This window comes from Gouania willdenowi, chromosome 6 (assembly GCF_900634775.1).
Source record: "Gouania willdenowi chromosome 6, fGouWil2.1, whole genome shotgun sequence".
NCBI lineage: Eukaryota > Metazoa > Chordata > Actinopteri > Blenniiformes > Gobiesocidae > Gouania > Gouania willdenowi.
The window spans coordinates 15,456,043-15,472,453 of NC_041049.1; the positions used below are offsets into that span (position 1 = coordinate 15,456,043).

General features: G+C 41.1%; 1 protein-coding gene across 2 annotated transcripts in view; it reads right to left on the bottom strand.

Moving 5' to 3' along the window:
* The window catches only part of LOC114464666 (forkhead box protein P2), a 71,025-nt gene extending 61,648 nt beyond the window's left edge, over positions 1-9,377 (bottom strand). For both annotated transcript variants that reach the window (XM_028449087.1, XM_028449088.1), the window contains exon 1: positions 9,201-9,377. In XM_028449087.1, the coding sequence (XP_028304888.1) occupies positions 9,201-9,377 (177 nt within the window). The remainder of the gene's footprint in view (positions 1-9,200) is intronic.
* Positions 9,378-16,411: the final 7,034 nt, after the last annotated feature.

Genomic DNA, 16,411 nt, shown 5'->3' on the forward strand with positions numbered 1-16,411 from the left:
TAGTGCAAATTGGGATTATCAGGTTCATTGTGAATTGCATGATGAAGTCCAAACAGGTGAAAAGGGAAAGCACATGGAATAATATCACAAAAACAATACCACGCATGGCCAAGTCGCCGCGCTAACGTATATTTATCATGTAAACTTCTGATAACTGCATATGCAGAAACAATCAAATCTCGCCGTTTCCATTGGAAGATTTTGCACTATGGATCCAAGCGTGAAACCAATATCAGCTTAGTGTCTGCTCAAGCTTGAAGTACTGCGCCCACAAAGCATGCTCTGCATATGCTCATGGGTGTCATTTTTTATCAGTGTGGAACAAGCAGCTTTCCAGTGCTATCGCTGATCAATTCGCACCAGTTAAATCCCCAGTGTGGGTAAATAAGCAGCGGTTAGGTCTTGATGAGGAATGGCAGGCTGTATGAGTGGGAGGGAGGTGGGGGGGTCCATATAATTCTATTGCTCTGGATTTCTGATGTGACTTTAGTCATTATCTGCACTGAAAGTACATAATACTTGTGAATGTGTCATTCTTAGTCAAATACTAAGTCAAATACTCATAGCAAATTTAAAGCCATGAGTCAACTAAATAATACACAGTTGTGTTTTCAGTAATTTATTTAAAATAGCTATCCTTTAGATATCTACAATTACATTTAGTAAAGGATGCTTAAAAATGAAATAGAGTTCGATGATATTTTTGGCTGATATTTGCCACAAAAAGTAATAGCGGTTGACATTGGTATTGGTTTTTGTGTCGATTTGTTTTCTACTCGTGTGCATTTATTGTCCTAGGTTGACACTACATCAAGTGCAATTTTTTTCTTGACAGATGTGCTTGTTTTTTTGTGTAAAAAAACAAGAAATCACTTCATTATATTGGAAACCTACGACCATCATTTATTTATTTTATTTTTTTGGGGGGGGGGTTATGTATTTATTGGTATCGGTTGATATCACAAATTCAGTGTTGCACAACGCTAATATCAAATATCTCTAGTAAAAAGTACTTGCTTCTTATGAATGGACCCTTTTAAAAGGCAATGTTTTCCATTGTGGACATACTTTCATGATGAGGAAGCTCCTGTTTGCCAATCTTACGAAAGGAAAATTGTCGTTGGCCGCTGTCATTTTCTCAGTGCTAATTGTAGGTATCAAGCACTGGCAGCAACGGTTGTGGTTACGTAGAACATTAATGATCAGATACAACACAGACACTGTAAAAACCATAGAAAGACTTCAAACTGAATAAATGGAGCACATCTGATATGGTGGTGGTAGTGGTGTGAGCCTGTTTAGCAGCAGATCGGCTAATCAGAGAGCTCCAGTGTGTCTTTAAATTTGAAAACATGTCTGTTAAGTAAAGTCATATTAGGTGCATGAACCATTTTATATTATTCATTTAAATGTTTCATTATATAATACATTTAGTTCATACAAAACCCCTTAATCACTTAATTTAGTAGTCATGTAGTCACATAGGGCACTGACCCAAATGTAGCGGATGCAACCAAAGCTAAAGAAAAAGGAAAGGATAAAACACACAGGCCTTTATTTTGAAAGCTTTTTGTTGACCAACCGTTGCACCTCTGAGAAATATTGATGATAACATGCCACAAAAGAATAATAAAGTTGAAAAAACCAACAGTTGGTAGTCATCCTCGACAGCAATGGGACCTAGCCTTGGGTGGATACTCTGTAAAACCCAGCAGCTTCAGCTCTAAAGCCTACAGTGAAGACAGCCAAAGCCGGTGCTAAGTGACATGTCAGTCAGTTTTGTCTGTTCAGAGCCTTCAATTCCCCACGGCCTGAGCTTATTTACCACATTTGTATGAAAATCTGTGCGGAGTAGAGGGCTGAGAGCCTGGCCAACAGCTCTCTTACATATGTATACAGTGTTTGGAGGCAGCATATAAAGCACCCACTCTCGCCTTTGCATGCTCAAAGTGTTCACACTACAAACAACTTGGGGAGATGGATAGAGTCCCTTATACATATTCCAAAACGGGGGTTAAGGGTGACGCTAATACGCAAAGCACATAATGTTAACAAGTGCAACCAAAAATTAAAACTGTGATACCTGGAATGTGTTACCCGAGATCCTTGGCGCATTAGAGGAAAAGGAGCACCAGTGACATTCAAAGATGCGGTTTTCCTCTTGCTCGTCATCTTCTTAACCAGATTTGAAGTCATTTTAATATTAGTTAGAGGAGGGGAGAGGAGTACACACAACAAACCATCGGCTGTGCGTTTCAGAGTCTGATTTGTTACTATTCATGACCAAAGCAGAGAGGAACTGTAATACTAGGCATGCTTGTTAAATTCACAACACTCCAAAGCTGCCTTCTTGCAAATCCTGTCTTTTGGTTGTCAGCTTAAGACACCCCGCCATATGCATATGTAGGATTTTTAAGCTCTGTTAAATGGATAGCATAGTCTTGGCCTATCAAATGACTGTAAGCCACTTGCCTTTTTTTCCATGGTGGTGGTGGTGGTGGGGGCGGAGGGGCAAGGAATTTACAGAGAAAGCAAGCAGCAATGCGTTACCTTGTAGACATCAGAAAGCTTCATCCCCCACAAGCAGCACAACTGCCACCACAGCTACAAACTTTCCTGGTACAGCGACGGTGGCATTTTCTTCATCCCCTCTTAACTCCACATTAGAAGAAAACAGAAGCATTTACAAGTATGTGTTCAGAATGTGTGTGACAGTAACACCCAGGCCAGCCTTCATAATGACTGGTGTGCTGTTTAAGCCAACAACAGGGGAGTGGCAACAAACAATGACAGAATGCCTGTTTTCCATTTGGAGGGCATGAAAGACGACGAGCCGCTCGCCGCAAAAGCTAGTTTGCAAATAAATTATTGCGGAGCGTATTGAGCTTCAGTGACGGCTCGCTCCCCTCGGAGCACAGGCATGTGAAGTGTGTAGCTGAGAGTGTGTATGCATGACTATAGTTTGTGCTTGTGTTGTGTGAGTGGACGTATAGATCCGGTGTCATTTATTTCCCTGAGCTGGACTGAAAAGGAAATGAGTTGTGAAGTGGCCATTGATCCTGGCATGCACTGGGCCGGCTCAGGACTGCATAACTATTGGTTGCAATATGCACTGTTGAATGGTTTTCACTTATTTACACAGAGGTGGTTAACCCCGGCTAGGCCATTTCTCACTGGGCAAGTGCACCGAGTATTAAAAAAGGAAGATATCAAATAAAAGTGTGTTCAGTTCAATTAAGAAAGTCATGCAAACCTAATCAGTCATCACTTATTAGTGAGGATGCAGGAGGCATTTTCTTCTTCCGTCGTCGCTTAACTCCTCCGACACCATTTGTCCGATTTTGATAAATAAGCTATCAAAAAATTCAAAAAGTTCCCATGATTTATGCTTGTACTGTGTAACTCTTAAAATGTTTGACTTATTACATTTTTTCTTTCCCATTCATTTCTTTTGGAAATTTAATCTTTTTCAATATTTAGGCCCTTCATGCCCAGCCATTCTTCAACTGATTTTGACCATTCAACCTTTAACATGTTCAGCTACTACCTTCAACCCATTTCAACTTTTTTCAACATTTTCATCTATTTCTAGGTTAATGCTTAGTTAATGCTAGGTTAATGCTATTGCTAGGCTGATGCTTACATTAGGCTAATGCTAACGTTAAACTAATGGGATGCTAATGCTATGCTAGCTAATGCTAATAAAATGCTAGCTAATAATAATGTTAATGCTACTATTTCGCTGGGAGTGTCTGCTGATAGCCAGGTTGGAAATAAGATTAATAATGGCTTCCATTGTTGAATGTTTTTTGTTGCAGTTTTTGATCATGTAAAGCACATTGAGTTGCCTTGTGTATAAAATGCGCTATACAAATACATTTGCCTTGCCTAATGCTAATGTTAGCTGATGCTAATATTAAGCTAATGTAGTGCAACGCGGGCCAGCACCTGCATCCTCTCTTGCATTTTCTCCATGAATACAAATTTTTTGTCGTTTTTGCTTCTGATTGTTGTCCTTTTTATTTAAGTGTATCAAAACTCAGATCTGTTTCTTCTACTTGTATGACCTTTGACCCGTGAGCCCTTCTGACTATACTGTACACCTGGCGTCAGGATCAAATGACCTTCAAGTGTTTATTTCCAGCAGATTTCACTCTCTCTCCTCCTTTCCTTTCCTCTCAGTTCCTCTGTCACTCTTCTTTTACCGCCCCTTTCTCATCTCTCTTTCAAACCTAGCAGCTTGACATTTCGCCGTACTCTCAAGGGACGCCAGCGAGAAATGGAGTTACTGGGAAAGTGCCACTGTAAATTCCAGAAGGCCACATGTAATGTGTCCTAAACATAGATGGACAGGCCAGGTTTAAAGAAGAGGAGGCAGGGAAGGGGATACGGAAGATGGGGGGAAAGGAGGAAAGAGGTGGTGTCTAGATAATAGAATAATACTCTGTTTTGTCTGGGGAAGGATGAGCAAACAGTAGCTCTGCCTGCCATTCAGATCCTATATCTTTAGTGTCATCAGGAAGAGGGGAACTACCAGCATATATGTCTCAGGGCTGTATGTACTATTCTGCTGGGAGTGTCTGCTGATAGCCAGGTTGGAAATAAGAAGAATAATGGCTTCCATTGTAAATAAGTCACGTGAATTGCCAGTGAAGAGCACTCTTTTATAGAAAAGGGGAAATTATTTCATGAAGACATACTGTGGACCTGTCCTCCAACACTTCCACAGAAAACCTCTTATCTCCAAGCCGACGATGACGCTTAACAATGGACTCCTTTATGAAATTGTTCATTTTTGGTGGAGGTCTTTCTCCTGTCCTGAGAGGTGATTGATGCGTCAGGCCAGGAGCAGCGTCTTATTTACACAGTTGAGTGGGGCAATCTCAGGCCTGAAAGATAAACCTAATGAGCTTCTTTGTGTAAGGGTGCAAATGAGAGACACCATCCTCCCTCCTTTCTTACTGTTTCCATCCAAAGGGACAGTCTGGGTGATTAGGCCTCTAAATTATGCTCAAGGGCAAAGCCCAGATTTGCATCTTTTGTGTGTGTGTGAGTACGTGTTTGTGTATGTGTGTGTGATGTACTCAGAGAGGCAGGTGAAGGGCAGAAAGAGAGCGAAAGATGCTTGAGGCTTATTTGTGGGGAAAAGTGATGGTAGGTGCGTTGTTGGGTCTCTTTAGACGCTGTAAGATTTACCGTGTGTCAATGAAACAACAAACATCCATTGTCATAGGACTGAAATAAGCTCATTAATTAGTCATAGACACAACTGTACACTGAAACCCACACACGCACACACTGTCATTTTGTCCTTTGTCACTGGGGGTAACTCTCTGCCTAATGACTTTCATTTGGGGTAGAATTTCATTTGCCCCTAAACCCTAAATACCACCCATCACTGCCTGTCACATTTCTCATCCCTTTCCATTTCCTCCAGCTAAACAGCAAGGAAGGCAGGTTAATTGCTGTCACTCTCAAGTTGGACCACTGCCTAGCTCTCGTATATCGACAGGGTTAGCCTAGAAGTATGATGGCACCTCGGCGCACTTATTGTAATTTATGTCAAAATCCTGCAGATATTTAAATGGGGTTGGATAGTTTGCATTTTGCTGCATCATGCAGCTGAGAAAAAACAGTTTACCAACACGGAGAGCTGCAACCCAGTGACATTTCTGCTCAGATTTGAGGATTCAAGCTTAATGAGGTTTATTTTCAGATGAGTTGCAGGTTATAGTGGCAGTGTGTTGTTTCAGGAGCTATCCAGGCAACTTACTCAACTGTAATACAGGAGCTAGGGCCTTGGTCCCATGCTCTGAATATCAATATACCTCCAACAGCCCTGAGTCCATTTAGAGAGGCCAGCAGTTCTGGGTATTGGCTCATCAATCCAACTGATAACCCCGCCAGGATTAAGTCTACAGACCACTGCAATCAACTAATAGACTCATTATGGGACATTACTGTATAGATCCACAGATCAATGCATGGCTTCCTTGTACATACATAACATCATATGATATTAAAGCATAATTCTGACAAAGCCAGATGTCAAATTGATTGGTAATTGAGCTAAGAGCGTCTTCCCCCTCCCTTGAACAGGAGAACTTTATTAGTGATGGTTTTGGAATTTAAATAGGGCTGTGTAACATTCATCATTTTCTGTGATACATATCTGCAGTTGGCAAATTGCAATCAGATAGAGTGTATCTAATCTGTGATCTCAAATCAAATTAGCTCTATTTAGACAACCCTGGGAACGGGGTGATGAGACCCCGACAGATAACGAGAACCGAAAATGTAATTGCGATAATGTTTATTATGCAGATATAAAATGACATTAATGGCAAAAAAAAAAAAGGTTACAAGGAGTGAGTAATGTTTTCAATAGCAAATAAAAAATAGGCAGAAAAATCTTGATCTTTTGGCCACGTCTAAGGTGAGCAGACCTTAAGAGGCAGCTTTTCTAATTATAGCTGCAGGTGGTATTTTGGAGCGGCTAGGTAATGGCACAACCCACAGGGACAGTGGAGAATTCATCAGTGCTTATTATTAATCATCCCCCCAGCATGGTGATGAGAGACCAGGGCCTCTATACCCACTGGACCACTCAATGTCATTCCAAATGTGAGTGGAAAATTACACCCAACAGCTATCCTTCAAAAGGAACTCACGGCAAAAATGTGGACGGAACTTGATGTTGGCTGCGGAACATTAAAAAAAAAAAGTTGAAATCTTGGTGATCACACCATAGAACTCTGCAAGTCAAAGCCTTCCTCTTTTGCATAGAGGCCTATATATTTCATTTTTTTCCTTACTTCCAATCATCCCTTGCCCATGAGCGCCACTTTCTCACCAGCGTTCTACAGGAAGTGTGTGTGAAGTTAACAGCACTGGGCCCCCCGTTTTAAAAAGCCTCCAGAGACCTGTTAGCTGGACTGCTCATTTCAATGTGTCTGTCTCTTGGCTGGCCTCTTTATACATCCACCCCCCCCCACACTTTTTCTGCCCACGCACCCAATGCCATCGCTGTACGTTCATCTTACACATACGTAAGTAAACACTTATGCTTACATTGCAGAAGTCCAAAATCCCCCTCTTTCGAGATCAAGAAAAGAATAACAATACAATATATTTATAAAAGCTTAAAGTCGCGAACGCTGATCATTATTATTTGATAAAATAATGGCGTAGGCCTTCTAGAATATGAATCAATTAATTGAACATGATTTACTTTAAAAAGAAAAAAAAAAGGCTGTAATTGCTGCTTAAGTTTGTTTTCATCTTGCATTGTGGGACTTGGAGTCCCATAAACGGACGTGTTTTTAATTCATTCTTACAGCAATTTCTTGTATCTATTTTTACCAAACAAGGAAGACAGTGACACCATTTTTGTTCTAGTTTCAGAATGAAGTAAAGACCTTTCTATGCCTTTTACATCTCCTTGACTCAACATCCCACAATGCAATGCGCGACATTGGAAAGAGAATGTTTAGGGTGGAGATGAAAACTAACTTTCAAGCGGCAATTTCTACCGTTTTTCCTTCTTTTTGGAGTAAAAAATTTGAGTAATTGATTTATGAGGCATACACCATCATTTTATCTCATAAAAAAATAGCTTAAAGGCGAGTTTCCCTTAGAGTTGATTGAATACTCACTCGTTTTAACCTACTGCACCACAGAAAAACAATCCACCTGTTTCTTTTATCTCGCTCCCCATCTTTTTCTATTTTACTCTCTATCTAGTTCTCTTTCAAACATGATCAAATGTAAGAGAGTGACGACTGCAAGGAGGATTGACCCCAATCAGATGTGCGTGTTTCTATGTGTCTGTGTGTGTGTGTGTGTGTGTGTGTGTGTGGATATGTGCGCACACACACAGGGTAGAGATAAATCAGCGTTGAGGCCACAGTGTCATGTTGCTGTTTGTAGCCACCAGCAGGACCACTGGAGCCGTTGATGGAGGATGGCTGTCCGTGGGGGTGTCACGGTAGAATGGTCGAGCGGATGGTAAAAGGGCGCCTCCAGGACATGCTTGGCTTTGGTGTACTAAATACCCCTGATGCCAACACATACAGACACAAACACACATCGCTGGCTGACCACGGGGCTTCAGCTGCCTTTGCAAGACACAGAGACATTACACTTGCATGAAAACTTACTGCAAAAAAAAAAAAAATAAAATAGGAGAGCGCGGCATTGTGCCCCTTGTCCCGCCCCGAGGCACGGCCCTCTGACCTAAGCTCCTACTGCTCTTTTGGCAAACTGTCAAAGCCATCATTCACAGTGAAAAGACACAAGAGACACTTGACTCTTTTACTCTGCTGGCGACTGACTTTCACAACGCCTGCCACCTCTAGCACCCCCACAGTGCAGTCCATTCTCCTCCTAACACGCTCCGACTGAGATGAATAGCATCGGCACAATGAGACACGGGTTTGGAGGGGTGTGAAAACAAAGTTGAAGAAAAGTTGCAAACCAGAGTCAGGCAGGAAAACCATCAAACACGAGAAATAGCGGAAAAAACAATCAATATTTGGCAGATTATACAGTAGTGGGATGGAGAAATAGACAGACTGCATGCAAAAGCATTGTAAGCGTCCCTGTGAAAGGTTTGTGAGCCTGTTTATAAATGTCTCTACAACTACTGGCGAGTTAGGAGGCCCTCTGCTGGATGCAGCACTGCCATAACACGCAGACACACACACAAGAAGCACTCTGTCCACTCTGGTCAGCAGCACGTTATCCTAACACACACCTTTTCCCACCCAGTCTTTCTGTGTCTCACACTGGTCCATCTACATACATTTCTATAAACACGCTCACACACAAAGCTACAATGGTTGTCGGCAATGTAGAAACTAAAAGGAAAACAGGAAAAAAAAAAACAAAAAAAGAAAGTGAAATCTTTACAGAATCACAGCAGAACACGAAAGCACGCCAACAGGCAAAACAAACTGCTGTCAACACTCAACAACAACATAAACAGACTATTATGCAAACAATGTTTTTTTCCCCCCACTATGTGCTAAAAAACACACAAAACAGCACAATAATTCATGGTGCCTCCTGCCTAACATCCAACAGCGTTTGCCTGAGAGCTGAGCACAGCAGAGCGGAGTGGGAGAGCGAGGGGAAAAGAGAGTGAGGGAGAGAGAGAGAGCGGCAGGGTAGAGACGAGACGGGGGAGAAACACAACGTACCTGCTGTTGTTGCAGATGCAGCAGCTCGACTGTGCTTACTTCGCTGCTTGTGTCACCAGCGCTTGATCTCCCATCTCTACTGCCAGCCTCTAATTGGCTGCTGCTTAGGGTGCTCATTCCATTTTGACTCATTGAACTGTTGCTTATTGTCTCTGTGGCCGACTCCTGCATCATCATGATTTAAAACCTAGAAGTGATTAAGAGGCACCGGTTAGGGCACTTCTTCTTACAATTCCCCCTTTTTTCCCTCCTATTTTTCTTTCTCTTCTTTACGCATCCATTATCAAGCCCTCAGTCCCCCTCTGCAAATTAAAGCATTTAAAGAAGAGGGAGGGGGGAATGGTGAAGGCAAGGGGGGATAGGGGGAGGCAGGAGGAGCAATTATCCATTTATTGTGTAAATGAAGCAATACAAAGAGATGCATGTCCGGGTGCTTTTTTGGAACTGGGAGGGTCCCAAAATGTGGCAGATGTTTTTCTCGATTTCAAATGGAAATACATGAAAGCACCCACGTTGAATTTGAATATATTTAATGGAAAACATCCCATTAAAATCTTAATTCTAATAAGTAATTTTTAATTTACAAATAAGCAAATGCTTGATTTCCAGTATACACATCTATATTTCTACTTGCCGTCCTGAAAATATTTGCCATCTAAGGTTTATTTATTGATATGTCTGTCACACAGGACTGAAGGTTCCTAACGACACAAAGCTCAGCATGCAAAATTAAAAATTTGCAGTGGTGGTGGAGCCGTGGGGAGGAGGAGGGGCATGGAGTCACATGACACAGGGCTGGTGATGGGACACCCTGACAGTGGCTAAAAGAAAAATCTGAGAGAAGGAAGACGCTTGAATGTAATTATTGGCCTGGATTGATTCATTATTATGTGTTTTAATTTTGCAAACTATTCTAAATAACTTATTATTGTAAGCAAATACAAAAGACACCAAAAATGATTTTCAAAAAACGAACAAAAACATCTGTTTGTCTGCTTTGCTTGTGTTAAAAAAAGATGCAAAAGTGGTGAGGGACAGAGAGAAAAAGCAGCAGGGATGAAAGTGAACATTTTCTATCACGAATATCACTAATGATTGTGCTAAAAAACAGCATGCATTATGCATGTTACCACCTCTCTATCCAGTATAAATGTTTTATCACTATCCCCTGCATTTATTGCTCTGTACCTTCGGTTTGAGCAGACAGGAGCTCCACAAGCTCCAGCCTGACTCTTCTACAAAGGCTAAAACACTCAGATCCAACAAATGGGAACTCGAAAAACACAGGCCAGAATTTATGTGATCTATATTTTCATCTTTAAATATGAAATGACGCAATTGTATATTTCAAAAACAATATTAAAATCAAACTGATGGGTAAATATGATTCTGAATTTGCTAGTTTTATGTTTCAAAAGCTAAAATGTTTTGACCTGCAATTCTCACAATAAATGCAAACCCAGAGCTGAGAATCTACAACAACAGAGGCAGAAGTGATGATTATGATTGTGTGTGTGTGTGTGTGGTGTGTGTGTGTGTGGGTGTGTGTGTGTGTGTGTGTGTGTGTGGGTGTGTGTGTGTGTGTGTGTGTGTGAGAGATGTTTTTGTGCCCAGACCATAAAGGTGCAGTGTGTATTCTATGCGCCTTGTAAATACCATTTTAATAGAAGTGTGTATACACGTCGGTTTTGAGAGAGAATGTGTGTGTGTGTGTGTGTGTTTGATGAGGGGCAGATACAGGACAGGTCTTAAAGGAAGTCCACAGCCAGGATAAACAGGATCCAGGCAGGGAGAACAAACAGGGCTGAGCTATTACACAGAGCAGGGCGACAGCTGCCCGGGACACAAGTAAATAGGGAAGAGGCCAGGACAAGGCGAGCTTGTGAACAAACAGGCCCCTAGTTTGACACTGCAGACGCTCAGTGCTGATGGAGAGGGACACGGTGAGAAAAGACAGACGGGGAAAGAGGGGAGGAAAGACAGTGAAGGAGAAGAAGGAGGGAGTGTGTAGGAGGGAAGAGTAGGTGTGTGTGTGTTGGGTTGGATGGTGTGTGTGTTGGGTGGGTGGGGGGGGGAGCTACTGGCAGAATGTGACATCCAATCCGGTGATGAATCTCAGCATAAGAAACTCAAGGCTGCCGCCGAGATCAGCCGGCTAATAAGTATTCAAATTAGGCATAAATTTTACATGGCCAATGTTTAAAATATTCAGAGAAAGACTGTCTGATTGCTTTTACTACGATTTTTATGAACATTCTAATAGAGCCCTGGATCATTCTTTCCCTTTTTTTTTTTTTTTTCTTAGACCCAACGATGGATGTGCAAAAAAAAAAAAAACTTGGATATATGAGACAAGGAAATAAGGACTTTTAATAACAACTGAAAGGTTAATCAAGGAGCTTTTTTTTTAAGTATGATATTAACAAATTAATGTCATTTTTTACGTGAAAAACTTAATCTAATCCTTTATTTTCCCCCCATTTACCAACTTATAAAAAGCTGCAGAAATATTTGTTATTTTAAACGATGGGTTGGGAAAAAAAAAGCTCTTAGTCTTAATCTCACTACAACAAAAACCCTCCTCCGATATATAAAATGTGGGAAAAATGCCAGGCTGCAATGTAACGATAATGCAGATATATGCTAAGTGTATTCACAAAGATCAGATGGTGCTTTAACCTTAATGACAGCGGTGAGATAAATTAATTAGCCATCTAAAGGCAGCATTCAAATATGCCAATTAGAATGTCAATTAGAAACACAGCCAGGCTGTAGTGAGGAGCGGGCGGCCACGCTGCAGCGCTGACTGTGGGGGTGATGGAACTGTCACAAAGACAACCTCACACACACACATTAATACACACACACTTGTACAATACTTGAGAGGGAGCCATATATGACAATACGCAGGACCTGAGGGTGTGACAATGAAACTACTGTGAGCTTGTCCACCACTGGACCTCCATGACTTCTACCCTGAGGGGATACCAGCCCTGACTCCAGCTCAACCACAGCCTAAACCCACTGGGTCGGAAGGATCCACACACACACCTCCAGCTTCAGGCCCCTTGTTGTGATGTATGTCAGTGTATGAACTTGGCCGTGCATGCACGCACTCAATAGCAATAAATTGCTGGTGTCCTGCGTATCAACACACCCACAACATGCTGCCAATTCTTTAAGCTGTAAGGGATGGACTAGTGGACTTATTATGATGCTCAGAAGCAGAGAGGATGGCTGTTATTACCTGGTTATTACCTGGTAATGTGTTAGTGATTCAGGAGAAGGAATGATATATATATACAGTTTGGAAGGATTTGTAAAGAAAGCATTAGATAATTTTAGTTCAGGGGCCAAATACAAAGCAGTTTGATCTCAAGAGGGCCACAGATTTTATGCAGGAAAACAAGTCATTTCAACATTATCGTGCCATAGTTTACACTTGTACGTGTACATAAAATACAAAATATGTAAGAAACTAATTAAGGAAATCGTTATATAATCATTTTAGGAAAATTAAAATATTTTGTTAAGAATTTTGAAGGTTTTTTTCAATATTTTAACTATTAAAAATGAATGTCATCATGCTATAAAAGCACCGGGAAAACTGTGTGCACCTGCAAATATTAGTGAGTTTTATATACACAATAATTCATGTTTTCTATGTCATTTTTATCTTGCCTGCCGGCCGAATCGGATGCTCTAAAGGGCCTGGATTTGGCCCCCTTTCTGGATTCACTGTTAACTCCAATATTTCTGTAGAAAATCAACATAACGAAAAACTTTTTGTCATTTACAAATCTTTAGCCCAACTCTGGCTTCTGTCTCATTCTCAGTGCAAAGCTATAGTTGCTTCCTATTCCTTTTCAGCTGCAGCAAATATTTACTTTGAATCTGGCACGAGGAAAATAAGTCCGTTCCATCAGGTGCAAAATCTGAGGAAAGGACCTGATGGCGCATTCGGCCTCAGACACAGGGAGAATTTTTTCTCCTTAGTCTTAAGAGTGACACAACAATAGTGCGAGGGAAATTAAGCCGTTTGTTACGTTGTTACCCCCCCACCCTCACTCTCTCTCTATATCCCAGCTTTGCACATCCACACACACACCTATCATTAAAGGGGGAAAAGGCAGTCCTCCATCTTTGTTTGCGAGCTCTAAAAGCCCTTAATGTAGCCTCATTACCTGGCCTGTCTGCCGCTCTATCATGTGCAGTAAACACACACTATGACACTAGCCATCCATCTATAGGGAATACACAGCTGTCTGCTGGGTTCCAACACTGAGGAATGCAACACACACACACACACACACACACTGTACGTTCACACACAACTTGACGCTGGTTTTGTTGAAAGTCTCCAAGCGATCTATTTTAAGCGTGAAGATGTTCTCCACTGTGTCTCGTTTTAAAACACTGATCCATATCCTCATTTTATATGCATGAGCTGCAAAAATATTTTCATTTAAAATGACAAAAGAATGAAGGAGTTGAGGTGTGTGGAGGTGGGTGGAGGTGTGTGGGTGGGGTGGGGAGGGGGAGTGACCGGTAAATCTGTGATCCCAGACGTCCTTTCATTATCCATTCACATTTCAGGTGGCTAAGCTGGAATTCTTTAGGTTTCCAAGATCAAAACATAAAAAAAAAAATAATAATAATAGAAATTACATTTCACAGTCTGCTGACTCCTCACAGCTCTCTGATCAAGTCGAGTTATGGTTACCATTTAAAATAATCACAGATTCTGTGCTTGAGTGAAATTAATTCATCAGTGCCATAAGTTACTATGCATACCAAATAAAGAAGTAACTGGGCAAGGGCAGGAGCTTGCATATTCAATACTTTCAGATTGCTTAATAAATCAAATGCCATGTATGTGCCGACTAACAAAAAAAAAAAAAAAAATGGTGCTTAAAACCACAGCGTTTGGAAGTCATAAATTTGATCCAAAGACTAAACAAGTGGGAAAGAAAGGAAAAAAGTTTAATAACCTCATCAGTATGAAGATTTTTTGCAAGGCATGCTAAATATTAATGCCTTCGACAAATCTGTGATTATAATCATGTACATGGTATTATTTGTGTGTGAACTGTAATTCATTTCTATTGATGAAGCAATTCATTACAGCATACAATGAGTGTGGAGTTAGCGATTGAAAAATGACCTCTTGGAACGTCACGTTTGACAAAAAATCCCGGATTAAACAAGGCGAGCCAGGCTGTCGCGCCTCAAGAATTAAAAGCTTCCTTTTTGGCACTGAAGGGCCACCATAAAAGAGCATTAATGACTATTTCTTATAAACCTGTGTATGGTAATGGTTTCTGCTCTCAGATAGAATAATTTCAAAAGTGAATAGGGATTGCTTTGGGAGGGAAAAGAAGGCTGAAGAAATCATATTTACAAAATCAGAAGTAGGTCCAAATGAAAAGAGATGAATATGAATAATGGACTTTGCTTTTTTTTTTTTTTCCTTCTCTTTTTCTTCTGGATTAACATTTTTCAAAGCAACAGAATCAAATGTGGTTATCTTCTGTCCAATGAGCCCCACATTGAGAGGAAAACCTCTGTCACATTTCAATGCTTTATTCGCGCCGACAATAAATTGTAGTTCTGTGATAGGAGACATTCAGTGGAGAATGTTCTGAACCTAATTCTCTCCTATTTACAATAAGAAGATGAGACTGAATACGATAAAAGACCAACTATTTGCCACAGTGTGCTGCTGGTGTCCCTGAATAGATGTGTGAGTGTGTTGCATAGAGAAAAGAAAAAGGGGAAAAATGGCAAAGTAAAAAAAAAAAAGAAGAAGAGTGTAAAGTGTGTGTTCAATTGTAGAGTCAGCACAATGTGTCTTTAGAATCAAATGCAAGAGACACACTGACTGCGATGCACGATAGTCCCATAACGCAAATCAATGTTAAATGAATACAACCAGCTTTGAAATGTGGCACGGTGTTGTACATGAAAGCAAAGAATAGGACAGCGTGGAATTATTGAATAAAAATCATGAATTAAATGTGAGATAAAACTGGTGCAGACAATAAAATGCCCAAAATGTGAAGTATTACTGAAGCGTAGCACACTGTTCCCAGAAAGAGAAAAAGGCAACAAAAGCAAAGTCAATTTTTTTTTTTTCATTCTTGTCCCGTATCGTTTTCAGGACACCTCGCTCCGCTGAGGAAGGAAAACCTGCTGCTGTGGCTGTGGCTGAGCCAGACAGTGACGAAAGCTGATCAGCCATCTCTCATTTGCATATTTGCCAATTCCATTAATTAACTCAGCCCACCTAATCAGGGTTAATTGACCTATAAAGAGGGGAGGCTTCATTGTCTCGTCCAATCATCTTTATCAAGTCTAGAGGAGGTGCGGCGAATGCAGGGGGCTTTTCCGACCTTGCTGGATTTATGGTCCGCGCATATTGAAAAGAACGCCATTCAGAAAAAAGATATTTTTAGGCTTTTATAGGATGGGGGGCAAACTAGAGCTAGAGAGACAGATATTTCTAGAAGTCTGAAACGGACAAATTCTTTCACTCGTCTTGATGTTCTCAAGGGAGGAAGAGGAGAGGAAGAGGAAGAGGAAGAGGAGACGCAGCCGGAGCCGCTGTCAGGGGGGAGATCAGACTCTGTGGTGCTCTCCGCAGCATCGCTGATCCGGTGAAACAGACGCAGGGAACCCGGCGCGGTCGGCACAGCTACATAGACATAGCTCATTGTGACGTTTCCAGTTATTTCTGCTTGATTAGGGCCATTATGTCTCCGGCTCTGATTTATGTTGTCATTCCCTCTCAGCAGTCCTGCATCGATAGATCTTAATGAATTGGTAAATAAGGGTGAAGATTGCAGTTGACAACACCGCAACATTTCTCATTCATACCAGACAAGATTTATGTAACCAATTAGAGGCATAAAAAGAGGGGGGGGGGGGGGGTTGGAAAAATCTTTCTTTAGAAAAATGACTAAAGTCAAAGGGAACACAAATAGATCATGAGCACTCTAACTTTGACAATCAAAACTATAAAGGTCACCGCAACCAAAAAATGCACACAGGAAAGAGACTTTAAAATTTTTAACATCTCGCCATGGTAACCAAATATTGACAAAGAGAATATGATGATGGACTTAAAAGCTAAAAATCATGACAATGATAATGGAGCGCGCACACACACGCGCATGCGCACACACGCGCGCACACACACACACACACACACA